This window comes from Stylophora pistillata, chromosome 5, assembly GCF_964205215.1.
Source record: "Stylophora pistillata chromosome 5, jaStyPist1.2, whole genome shotgun sequence".
Lineage (NCBI taxonomy): Eukaryota > Metazoa > Cnidaria > Anthozoa > Scleractinia > Pocilloporidae > Stylophora > Stylophora pistillata.
This window is the reverse complement of record NC_142523.1, coordinates 765809-779094: the sequence shown is the minus strand read 5'-3', so window position 1 is coordinate 779094 and position 13286 is coordinate 765809. Positions and strand designations below refer to the sequence as shown.

At 36.1% G+C, this 13286-nt stretch overlaps 1 protein-coding gene and 1 pseudogene across 2 annotated transcripts in view; one reads left to right on the top strand and one right to left on the bottom strand.

The window, feature by feature from the left end:
* The window catches only part of LOC148729743 (DELTA-stichotoxin-Hcr4a pseudogene), a 164356-nt pseudogene that overhangs the window by 66407 nt on the left and 84663 nt on the right, over window positions 1-13286 (bottom strand). The gene's annotated exons all lie outside the window — the stretch shown is intronic.
* Window positions 268-4009, top strand: LOC148729750 (DELTA-stichotoxin-She4b-like). Its single transcript, XM_088760466.1, has 5 exons — window positions 268-405; window positions 942-1036; window positions 1526-1585; window positions 2205-2264; window positions 2513-4009. The coding sequence occupies exons 2-5, from the start codon at window positions 964-966 to the stop codon at window positions 3070-3072; spliced, it is 753 nt and encodes a 250-aa protein (XP_088616592.1). The 5' UTR covers window positions 268-405; window positions 942-963; the 3' UTR covers window positions 3073-4009.

Below are 13286 nucleotides of genomic sequence, written 5' to 3'. Positions count from 1 at the left end.
CTGATTGCAAAATGTTTCGTGCCTTCTTCCTTGGCCTATTGTTAAAAGTTCGAAGCCGCCTATGAACCCTTTTGTCTGATAACAGAGACATCAAGTCATTCACCTGTCGGCGTCCGAAAGGTTCCGCTTACAATTCTGTAAAAAAGACATTTTTCGAATAATCATCAATCATGGCTGGGGTGTAAATTGCTTGTTATGTTTAGTTCGTCGCATTCAACGATTGTTTCCTGTCACTGACAAAGGAAACAATCAGATCATTTATCTTTCGGCGTCCAGACATTTCTGAATAAACTCCTTAAATGGGGGAGACTTTTGAAAATTCGTTAGTCGCAGCGCAGCACTTGGCTTGAGAAGGTCGGATCAGTCTAACTGTGATTGCACGAGAAAGGCTCGCACCTAACGAAGGTAAGCTCACTCAGTGACACAAACAGGCTATCAGATGTCGGAGTCACTTCAATGCATCTGTGCCAAACTTTTTCCAGGATGGGCCTAGTGCATCAAACTACGCAATATTTTTTCACTTTTTTAAAGCTGGACTTAATTTAGTTCAAACTTTTGCAACTGTATGGTTTTCTTAGCTCTATAAGTCAACGGTATATGGGTAACCTTTGGTCACGAAGAGTAAAGTCTTCAAACTAGGAATTTTTTCCTTCATTCATAGTATGAAGAACCGATCTTTCTTTCAGTTTTGTACATCAAAGCTAACTAGGTAGTTAAATCTTATTTACTGGTGATATTTTGCATCTTGATTTTCATTAGCTGTTGAACTTTCCGATTTGACTCGTCCGATTATAGCCTTTGTGGACCGTTGCCAACGAATCCGACTAGAACACTTATTTACAGACATAATCACTTAAGAAATTGATCGCTATTGGTCTATATTTGCTCGCATGAAGTTTCCTCCAAAAAAGCCATTCTAATCTTGTTCGTTTCTATTATAGAGTTTACTGCAACCAAACTAAGATGAAAATGAAGATGTGTGCACTTTTGTCATTTTATATCCTTGCCGTGTGTTTCATGGGATACTGTGTATCAGGTATTTACAGAGGCTTTAAAGGAGCTCTTGAAGTTCCAATTCGCAAAACTTTAAAGAAATTGAAGCTGGAGAAGACATTCGGCTGATATGATGTAGAAGCTATACTCTTAATTTTCCGCCCTCTGAATTTCTGTCGATCTGTCACAAGACCTTTAAGCTTTGATGTTTTTAGCTTTAAGGGAATTATTCTAGTCAATCAGAGAAACAGTTAAAAAAACCAGCGAGCGACTCCATCCAATTGTATTTTCTGTGACAATCTATGTACATATGTATGTGAGTAACGCTAGAACCGGAAATTTTTTTTCGTTTCTTTTTCGTGGTAAACAACGATGGATATTGTTGCTTTCGACATTTTCAGCCCTCAATAAACATTATCAATATTCAATCATTCTTATTTCAAAATGTGGCCAATTTGCTATGCTATATATGGACTTGGATGAGACTGGAGATTTGATAAAAAAAGAAAACGAAAACCTCATTTGTTTTCAGGTGCCCACATTGAATTTAAAGAAGATTTTAAAGAAATGGGAAACGTCAAACGAGACATGGGTAAGCACATGTGTTCATACTGTTCCACTGTAGAGTTCCTTGGCTAAATTCGTATCCTTTGTTAAATTAATTTATTTTAAAAAGCGCCTTTGACTTTGTTCGTTCATGGTCTTTAATAATGAAATCGTTTACACCCTCATGCAGGAATAGAACAATAAATCCGGCACATTCTGACACCTCTCTTGCAAACTTACTCTTGGAAATTTTGTTTCACTTCTGCATTGAGCAGCTGAACAATTCTTCGGTTATAGTTTGACGCAACTTCTAAGGAAGCCCGTACAATTTTGATTACTGTCGCACTGACACCCTCACGTCCTAAGTTTGATCTTCGACAAACCCTCATCAGAATAAATTAAACCGCAATAGTTTCGAGGTAGGAAGTGTTGTTGGTCTATAATCTTACTGCAAACAAAGAATGTTTATAGGGACCCATTTTTTGCTGAATTGTAATTTTTCAATATGATTACCTTCTAGTTAGGCATGCATAACGCATCAATCGAAATTACTTTTTCTACTTTACCTTGCGTTTTATGTCTTAGGGTTGTTAGGAAGGATTGATGAACTGCCACCCGCCAATCCGGCCACCCAATTTAATGATGTATCCTTACTCTGTTTACAGGTGCCCACTTCGAAACCGGCAAGCCTATCAGAGAAACGGAAAACACTAAACGAGAACTAGGTAAGCATGTTTGTCTATTTATCGACATACAGCTTCGTTTTGCTAATTTTCCTTTAAAAAAGAGTGTGCATAACAATCTTTTCAGCCTTATTCTGTTTGCACTGTTACATGCACCTCTTCAAGGTAAAAGGAATAGTTTATTAAACAATGAAGCGGCATATACAGATATTCTGATATAAACATTCTTGTTAAGACACTCTCAAAAATTCTTTACAAAGCTAAGGTTTCCTATAATAATTTCTATTCAGCGAAGAAACATAACCAGAACAAGCGAGTGGACCCTGGTACAGTGATAGCAGTGGCCTCGCTGACCAAAGAACTTCTACAAACCCTGCTTGACGCGTTGGGGTCGATCGAACGCAAGATTGCCATCGGCATTGCCAATGAAACGCCTTATCAATGGAGGGCTCTCAATACATACTTTCGATCTGGTACATCTGATGATCTTTTACCCCGATTCGTGGAGAAAGATCAGGCGGCTCTGTATACTGCCAGGAAGACGAACGGCCCCGTAGCTACAGGATGCGTGGCTGTAATCGCCTATTACATGCCAACTGTGCATAAGACCGTGGGAGTCATGTTCAGCGTACCATTCGACTACAACTTTTACAGCAACTGGTGGGATGCTAGGGTTTACCATGGTGAGTTGAGAGCTAGTCAACAGATGTACGAAGATATGTACTACGGAAATCCCTTTAGAGGCGATAACGGCTGGCATAAGAAAGATATAGGTTATGGGTTTCACGTGGATGGATCAATGACCAGTGCAGGAAAGAGTGTTATGGAATTGCATATCCTTAACAAATGAACTCTCACGAACTTTTGTTTTTGTATACTAACATGGTGTAGCAACTGCGTGAGAGTTTGATCACTTTTTTCATTGTGTGCACAACAGTGTTTTGTGATTACGTAGCTATTAGGCATTTTTTGATAAAGTTTTGATATGGAATGTACATCCATTGCTAGTGGATTACAATTCAGGTTATAATTTCAAAATAGCTGAGTAGAAAACGCAAAAGTTAATTAAAATTACGAACGTAATTATTCTTGAATTGTACGATGTAAATTCTTAGTATCAAATTCATTGTGTCAATAAGAGAGTGCAAGAAACACACTTTTGGAGAACTTGAGGAATTTTTATAATTCGTCTACCATCTATTCTTAGATCCATTCATTTAATTGTTAATTATAGCAATTGTATTGGTATCTGGTTTTTTTATTCAGTACAGCTAAATTGTTCGTTAGATAGTTAACATAGAAACGTTTTCTTCTCGCAAGTTAACTTCATTCATTTTCTGTTTTACGTTGAAGATCACGAGAAAACTACATGCAATTCCTAGGGGTCAGCATTCACTGGCTAGTGTTGATTAAAAACAGTTGGTACTAAGATCTAATTGGCTGTTGAACCGTCTGATTACAAGATATCTAATCGTTTGGTTTTGTATACAGCAATCAATCAATCAACTTCGTAAGAACTGATAAGATTCAAGCACTTTGTAATTGGCACAATCAAGTTACAATGCTTCACGTTAAGGGTATTATAGTTTGAGCAAAGTTTTTAAAAGTGCAAACTTTTGTGTGATAGTCACGTATATGACTCGATTATGAGCTTCGGGTGATAGTCGGTATTGTATGTTGTTCGCTTTGAGCGCGTGTGCTGTGCAGTACTTTTTATATTGTTGGTAACCATTGTGGAACAAATGTTTTACGCATTTTTTTATTAAAACTCATTGTATTGATGGAAATTGTCCCTTTACTTACATATTCTCTACATTTTTAAGGACTTTGTTTTCTTTAAAAATATCTTCATCTCTCTTCCGGCCTCCAGGGGTAGTAAAAATTGTTGCTTTGGGTTCGTCAGATGCTTTCCGTTCTGTTCGACTGCTCTTCAATCTACAGGCAGAGAAGACATCTGGATCGACAAGAAACCGACCTAAAGTAACAGTTATCTCTGACATCTGTCTTATTTAAACCACCGCTAGAAGACGATTAATTCTCAATGCACTGCAGCCAACATATTTTTGAGCGGAAGTAGTTAGAAAGTTGTTCTGCCACCTTTCAAGGCGAGTATTCAATGATATGTTTGATGAGGCTCACATTTAAAACAATAGGAAAGATTCGTCATCATCATGTCGCAGAAACTAGAGTTTTCGTGCTTTGAGCCTGCGGCATAAACCAAGCATTAGATGTGTGTTCTGTGAGGGCGTTCAGGATGGCTTGGTACTTGATTAGCGATATGTAACTGAGTTTGGATTGGCTAAGTTCCCTTGATTCGTCAAATTTACCACAACTGGTCAGGAGGACTTCTGGTCCTCTATTTGTTCACAGTAGCACACAAACGTGGCCCGTACTTCTGTCGTCTGGGGTCTGTTTCCGATTTTCTGAAATGTAAAAGGTCTTCTAGTGTTTTGAAAACCTTGAGCGTATGCCGGCCACGTGGCGCAACGTACAATTTAGAAGAGGCTTGCTCGTGCTTATGTTCTTTACAATTTACTGGAGATTCAAAGCCAAACTTTGTATGGTTATCTCGTTTTCTTTAATATGCTACTTCTTCTTGTGCGTAACTGAGGAACTGGCTTGAAATTAAATTGACTCTCATTTCCAACATTTCGTGATTTTCTCAAAGAACGGTTCTCAAATGACTTCAAAATGTGTTTTCAGCAAGAACCTAAATGCGCTCATGCGTGCATTACTGTTTGTTAGTATTGCAAATTCTCGAAGACAAGTTACGTGACTCAAGCTTGTTGTTAATAAGTTCATCTTTCATTAAGATACTGCAGAAATGAAGGACTTTTCCGAGAGAAATCCGTTCTTCTGACCGTATAAGAGCGCTCTACTTTGCCACGCAGTTATGCCGGAGCACTTCGGTAATCTTTTCTTGCTCACCGGTTGAAGATTCTATTTGTCTGCGTAATGAGGACTTGTAAAATAATCATTTTAAATAAGAAATTACGGAGGAAAAAAAAAAATTCATAACTACAGTGAAGAGATTTCGAGTTATTTAGTACATCTTAGCTTTCAAACCCTAATTCCCGTTTGCTTCATTCAGGGGCATATGATTCTTTTTGAGCACACCTTTAGCTAAGTGCAGCAACAAAATTGAGAATGGAATATCGAAATCATATCACTTGAATATGCCTTTACACTTTGTTGAATCTCTAGAGTAGCAATCGATGTGTGACGCTTTTAAATTAAAGGTCAAATTGAGACTGTCTTCCTTAACAAATCATGCAGAGTGCTTGACGGACAAAGTCATATTTTCTTTATGACATGCAATTGCTCGTATTTACGTGTAATTTTATAGCAAATAAACAAAGATGTGGCGTACGAAATTTTGATAAAAACAGATCAAAAGCGGTTGGTGAGAAGTAAATTTTGCGTCAGTACGGATAATGAAATGTGTTCCCCATAAAAATTTCTTACAGGGAGAGGTAACGGACGAAATGAAATAGGAAAATTATAACAGTTCAATGTTCTTGAAGTCTGATAGATATAGAACACAACCCAGTTGAGTGAATCGGAAGATAGCTTTTCTGTTTGTCACAACAGCAATGTAAACTTAGTCAATTTATTATGCAAAAAAGGCAGGAAATAGGGGTTTTGCCAGGGGGACTCCATATCTCGCAGAGAATTATATATTTTGACCTATTATTTGCGCACATTTGTCAACTCATAATATATTTGTGCCAAGTTTGAGCCAAATTGGTGATTTGAGCATTATCGCTTTTTCAGTTGTGCTTAACGGGTCAAAATTACATTCAATCCCGTAAAATAATAGCTTTAAACACTCAAGCCACCTGATCCGCGTTATCGCCTTCACCAAAACAAACGAATTTGGAAATAGTTGTCCTTTCGAGCAATAACGTTTAACTAATCTGCAGTAACTGCAGACTCCGTCAAGAGCAAGAAGAGTTTGAACTCCCCTTGCACTCAACTCAAAAAGCCCGGCATGAACTAAAATTAAACAGAGCTCAACGACGTCTTTCTGGGAAATTAAACTCTTTCAATGGTTTCTGATTCCTGATATGAAAAAATAAATTTTCGGTGAAAAATCGTCACGTTATGTTTTCATTCTAGCAAATGTTAATTAGGCAATGAGCCAAAGTGCGCGACTGACTTACAATACGATACAATAACCTTTATTTAACGTGGCCAAAATGTTCTTAGCTAATTAGCTACTTAACAGACATGTCACGAAAAACAAAACAGATAAACTAGAAATAATAATAGAAAGAGAAGATTTGCAAGCGTTCCATCGCATTCTGATAGATAGATAGATAGTTTATTTGAAAAACAATGCAACCAAAGGTTGAATTACGCATTCATTTACAATATTAAGAAATATATAAGAAATGGTAACATACTTTTAAAATATTAAAAATTAGGTAACATGCAATAAAGTCAGCTTATACAAAGCGTGCGCGAATGATGAAAGATAAAACTATCACGGCACCTGTTCGTAAGGACCACAGGTAAATTGTAAGCGCGCTTTTTCCTTAAGTCCACTCTAGATACATTCCTGAGCGGCAGGAGCTTATGCAGCTTGTAACCTGGTACAAGAACGTTAGAAAAGAGCTTGTTGGCAATATTCTCGCGCCGCTCATGCAGCGAGATAAGCCCAGTACACGCTAGCACCTCGCCATATTCTCTTTTTATATCAATAAATAAATGATGATTCAAGTTTCAGGAGTATACGGGGATTTTTCGTGCGCTTTGCTACCTTTCTATAACATCAAGAAATGGTTAGATATTCTAGTCTTCTCGGATAGGGACGAATAAATGGAGGTCCCGTCTCCTGCATGGTTGGGGTAGGAGACGTTAATTTCTCACACACGAGATTACTGTGTGATGGATGTCCTCCCCTGGGGTGGGATGGGGGGTTTGTTGTGAAGGCCGTAAGTTAGATAACTCATTGGGTTAATTACGTCACCTTCGTTAAATAAAGAATATTGTATTGTATTGTATTGTATTGTTTCTATGACGCATTCACTAAACTGAAATGCAATACTCTGCCACTACATAATTTCCAAATTTGTTAGCCTTCAAAATATGATAAGGGTTAAAAGTTGCACGGTGACGCAGGAAAAAGTATTGCGATTAAATTTGAGCTTAATGAGATTTTTGTCGAGATTTTTGTCTTTCCCTTTCATTTGGTATGTCATTCAAAATAAGATCATTTTCGGAAGTCGCTCAAAAGTTCCAAAAAAAATAATCAATACAAAATACTTTTTTCTTTGTTTTGATGAAAATTAGACAGGGGAATATCAATTTAGAATGAATATTGTGTTACTGGTTGTTGCATCTATCTTTAGGCTGATGATGTTCAATGTACGCAGTCTCCACAATCCAGTTTAGTACTCGTGACGACACTGAACGTATTGTGTTACAAGATCAAACAACGACCAGATAGCAAATAGCAAGAGATTAAGGTTGCCCAATTTAAAAATACTCGACGAAACGGCAAGAGTATGCGCCATTAAAAGATAACACAACATATACAAACAAGTAAATCACGTCGCAACTTTGCATCGAAGTATCTGGACGGTCTACAAACAGCGTAAAACCGTAAGGGATAATTAGGTTAGCGCGCGGGATACCTATTCAGAACGGGGTCAGAGAGTTAGAGTCGGACGAAAACCTATTGATTATGACATTCTCGGTAGAATTACAAGTTAAAACATAAACAGTTTGTATCAAAGAAAGAACTAAAATCAAGAATCAAGCCAAAATCTAAGACATACCGTATACTTTCATTTGAAAAATATAAATGTTCGCATTTTGATTGCCACTGTCACTGACAATTAACTCTTCTACAACCTACTTGTCTTTCTACAGCCTTATTTTACTGAGCTGCGCGCTAAAATTCAAAGCTATTTCTGATGCCTGTTTGTCTTTTCTCGGTAAGTTTTTCGAACATTTTCTGGGGAGCTATTTTTTTCTTTTCTTTAAAGAGTTTATTCAAACGTACTAACGACTGAACAGCGATTTGGAATTGACTTGTTTTGCTTTCGTCGTTTGTCACTGATGTGAAGCCGTTTGGCGGGACTAGAAATAATTTCCCATACCCACATGACACATAATAATAGAAATGTAACGAATGTTTAGCCAATCTCTCGTCTATTCGCTTCATTATTGAAGCCACCGAATCTCGTTTTTCCCTATGAATTCGATTCATCGACGGGGAAATCAAAGGGAAAATAACTTCGTCCGCGACTTGCAAAACAGACCTCTAACTTACGTGCTCGGGAAGTGGTATGTCTTCGAACCTTGTACAGTGATTCATCATTACACTGATAACAAAACACATCCTCTCGGGAACAGAATACTCACCTAGAATACCGTTAAGTAACTTGCCTTGCCGCCTGAACCAAAGGTGATGACCAAATTATTTTAAAACTGAATGTCCTCACAATCAGAACCGGGAATGGCTCAATGGCTCAAGGGTTCAATCTAAAGAAAGCGGATTCAAACCTTATAAGGAACGGAATTCGAATTCTCAAGACGACAAAAAGCGAAAAGAAATTCTTCTAAAAATGATCAATGAGTTTTGAAATGGACAAAGAAATATCATAACGTCACGCCAGGTTCTCATAGTCAACTATATTTATAAGACAGTATATAAATTTCAACCCTTAATTTTTTTAAGTGTTCTGCGTGTTTTGTTTTGTTTTTGTTTTGTTTTTTTCGCAAGCGCCTTAGCTTTTGCATTTAAAACAAGCTTCCTGTGAAGCTAAGGAATTGCAGTGACCATGCACTTTTTTGTATAAATCTTAAGAGACACATACTGACATGTAATGGATAATCTAGTATAGTTTTTATTATTCACTATTTTATCAGTTATGATTCATTGTAAGTATTATTTATATAGTTAGTTCTTATATTAGTAGCGAAGAACCACTATATGGAAGTATGCTAATAAAGGTCATTATCATTATTATTATTATTATTATTATTATTATTGTTATTATTATTATGAATTCTGGTCTGATTTAGTCCCTTATCCTATGTCCAAGTGGTTTCCATGATTTTCCGCCGGCAGCACGTTGTATTTCACATTTTTAATTTGGTTGTGACGGATTAGCCGAAGAAACTGAAACTCAACCGCAATCCAACGAAATGTACAATCCTGAGGCTCCAACAGTTTACAAAATCTTTCAAAATTAATTTTAACTCTCATCAGCCTCGATCTGTGCGCTTTGCGCTTTGTGATCGGTCAATTCAACGGACAGTACGGCTCCATATAGATTTTATTGTAAGTTCTTTTTAGTTTTTGCCAATCTTTTTTTTTTCTACCAGGAGATTTATTCGCTATAGTCGATAGGGCCGCTCACTAAAAATTAGAATGTGCGTTTTTCTGCCAATTTTTTATTCTTATTTTCTTGGGAAAATATAATTTTTAATCCTTTGTTTTCTTCAAACTGTGTGTTCAAACGTGCTAACAACTACACAACGATCTCGTTTACTTTTGGACGTATTTCAGTCATTTGAAGCCGTTCCGAATGAAAAGAAAATGTTAGAATACAATTATCTGTATCAGTTCAAAAATGCTATGGTCTATATTTTGAATGGAGCGCGTATTGATTCATCCTCGGAGACCCAGGGGCTGTGAGTCGATTTCAAGTTAAGGGCAGAAGAGCCTCTGGGGACATTGTCTTACAAGACTGGTTCCAAATGGTCGCAGTCGTGCAGGGATCTGATTGGTGCCAGAAAATCTTTGTTTTTTTCTGTGCAATCAGAGTGTAGTGTGCTTTGGAGTCCTTTCGTGTGTTTTAATACGGATATATAAAAGAAGCTGTTGCTCGCTATGTTTGTTTGAGCCGTGCGACAAAGCTTTGCCCGTGGTGAAAAGTTTCAGTCTCAGTACACAATGTAAGAGAAATCGATCAGATTGTCAGCGAAATCTTACCGGTAATTATACTAAATACTTTCGCAGGTATCACAAGAAAACGTGTTTAATAGTTTGCTAGGTTCGTATAAAACATAATGGTTGCAGGCATTGATATGTCACTTTAAACGTTAAACGAGATGTAAGCTTAAATATTTCTACCAGTGCAGATTTTTTGTATAATTTGCTGTAACTGAAACTTTTGCAATCCCGTGAAGCTATTTCGTCGGACGCAGCTTCCTGTGCGCGCCAAAATCTAATCTAATCCTCGCCTGAAAAAAAAAAAAAAAAAAAAGAAAAGCTAAGCGTGGAAACTTTTGTTTATTAGTAGGTGGATAACCCAGTACTGAGCTGACATTTACAATTCTTTGTTTTCAACCACCTGACAAAAATTTGCTACGTCATACACACTTTACACACTTTGGTTACACACTTTATTTTTCTTTTTCTTACAAAATAATTTAGATTATGTTGACCCGCAGATAGCAAATTTGCTATTCGAGGCGGGTCAATCATCAACAAACATTATTTACAATATATAAAGAAAATTAAAAACTAAATAATTAGATATTGTTAAGTTATAAAAAGAAGCATAGCTGGCAAATACATCAATAGTTGTTCAATAAAGTATAGAAGCAAATACATTAGTACTGAAAGCAATCGGATCAATTTGTTTTAATTATGCAGTCCTTAAGTTTAGAGGAGATCTTTTCAACATCAAGATAGGAATCTTCATTATCTAGTATCTGAAATAAAGACGTTTTAATTTGTTTATTAAAGGAATGTTTTGATAAGGTTTTGAATTCTTTCGGTATCTTATTCCAAATTTTGACACCAACACGCGAGAAAGCCTTTTTTTGTAGGTTAAGTCTAGAGTACTTTGTACTAAAGAGCTGCGATTTGGATGATCGAGTATTGTAGGTATGAATATGAGATGTTTTAGTAAATAGTTTCAAAATATTAATGGGAGCCCTCTGGTTGTGCACGTCAAACATAAGTTTACTTACGGCTTCATAATATAGGAACGTAACAGGCAGAATTTTTGCTTTGGCAAATAAAGGGATGGCATGCTCTCTTCGATCGGTGAAATAGATTAAGCGCAAAACTCGCTTTTGAAGAACTAAAATCTTGTTTAAATAAGCATTTGACGCATTGCCCCAGGCAAGGAGTCCATAAGTTATATAAGGTAGAATTAATGAATTGTAAATATTTACAAGGATAGTAGAGGGAACGAAGTACCTCAGCTTTGCAATCATCCCTATTGTTTTACTTATTTTTACGATAACAGAGTCAACATGGTTTTTCCATGACAAATTTTGATCAATTAAAACGCCTAGATATTTGATATAACTTTTTTGCTCTAAACTAACTCTTCGGTTTGTCTCACAATCTAAAATACCTATTTGTGGAGAAAAATGCATTTTTTTTCTGATGAGGACGAAAAATTAAGAAATTTGATTTTTTTGTATTCAATGTCAACCTATTTGTAGTTAACCAGTCATGTACGTTATTCAACTCTACATTAACCGTTTGCTCGATCGCCTTAAGATTCTTATCAGCATAAAGTATATTAGTATCATCCGCAAAGAGATAAAATTTTAGTTTATCAGAACAAAGGTGAATGTCATTTATGTAAAGTAAAAATAGAAGAGGTCCAAGGACTGATCCCTGGGGGACACCACAGGGGGAGATAAGTTTTGTTGATAAATGCTCTCCAATCTGAATTGTTTGTGTTCTATTTTTTAAATATGATTGAAACCAGTCATTTATCAATCCACAGAAAACCGTAAAAGTTCAATTTATCGAGTAATATTTCATGATTGACCGTATCAAATGCCTTTTTCAGGTCAATGAAGACACCGCATGAGAAGTACCGTTTATCCATATTACGTAGTATATCTTCGACAATATCAAGTACTGCATGCTCTGTGGAATGTGACTTGCGAAAGCCATACTGTGAGGAGTACAATAGGTTGTTTTTGTCAATAAATTCCTTCATCCGGAAGTACAAAAGTTTTTCAAAAATCCTATTAAAATTAGACAAAAGAGATATTGGTCGATAGTTTGAAGGGTCGGTCTCGTCGTCACTTTTATATATTGGCGTTATTTTAGAAATCTTAAGTTTTGAAGGATAGACACCAAGGATAACAGATAAATTGAAAATATAAGAAAGAACTGGAGATATGATATTGCAAGAAGATTTAAGCAGTTGTGTAGGGCAGGAGTATAAGCCACAGGATTTGTTATTTGGTAGGGATAATATTTCCTGTTTAACTTCTTCTGGTGTAATGGGTTTGAAAAAGAAGGAAGAATCAGGTGATTTCAATTTACCAAGATAACTCATATAGTTATCTTTCTTTGGCAATTTACTTGCTAGTAAATTACCAACATTTGCAAAATGCTTATTTAGAATATTTGGTAATCTGGAAGGATTTTGTGTTATTTGATTGTTATTGCTTGGGTCTTTCAGCTTCGTTAAGACTCTGCTTTTTGTCCTTTGGTTATTTATTAATTCATTTATTACTTTCCACGTCTTTTTCATATTATTTGTATTTTTCTCAAAGAAATCATAGTAATAACGTTTTTTACTCAAACGAATAAGGTTTGTAATTTTATTTCTATAATATTTATATTTACTATGTATTCCATTAACATGTAGCTTGTTCTTTATTTTTATTGATGTCCTTATTCCTTTTGTTATCCACGGTTTTGCAAGTTGTTTAATTTTACGTTTGGATAAAATTTTAACAGGCGCATGGTTATTCACGACTGAGTTTAATTTTCTGTAGAAAGATGAGAATAGTTCATCAATATTATTTGTTTTTGAGGCAATAATAGCATCCCAGTCGATCGCGGACAAATCATTTTTAAATTCCTCATAGGAGAATTGAGAGAAGTCGCGTTTTTTAATTGTTTTCTTGATAGGTTTGTCTCGCTTAGATTTCAAAATACAAAATTGAGAAAAATGATCAGAGACATCGGTAATAATGTTTCCACTAATTAGAACTTGATCAGGATTATTAACGAAAATATTATCAATAAGAGAGGCTGAGTTATTACGTACGCGTGTTGGTTTGTCAATAGTTGGAACAAGATAAAAACTTTGTAGGGCCAGTAGGAAATCCTGACTATATGAA

Coding starts and splice junctions, on each gene's coding strand:
- LOC148729750 (XM_088760466.1), top strand. CDS start 964: ATGAAAATGAAGATGTGTGCACTTTTGTCATTTTATATCCTTGCCGTG. Junction 1,037..1,525: donor CATGGGATACTGTGTATCAG/GTATTTACAGAG, acceptor ATTTGTTTTCAG/GTGCCCACATTGAATTTAAA. Junction 1,586..2,204: donor AAACGTCAAACGAGACATGG/GTAAGCACATGT, acceptor CTCTGTTTACAG/GTGCCCACTTCGAAACCGGC.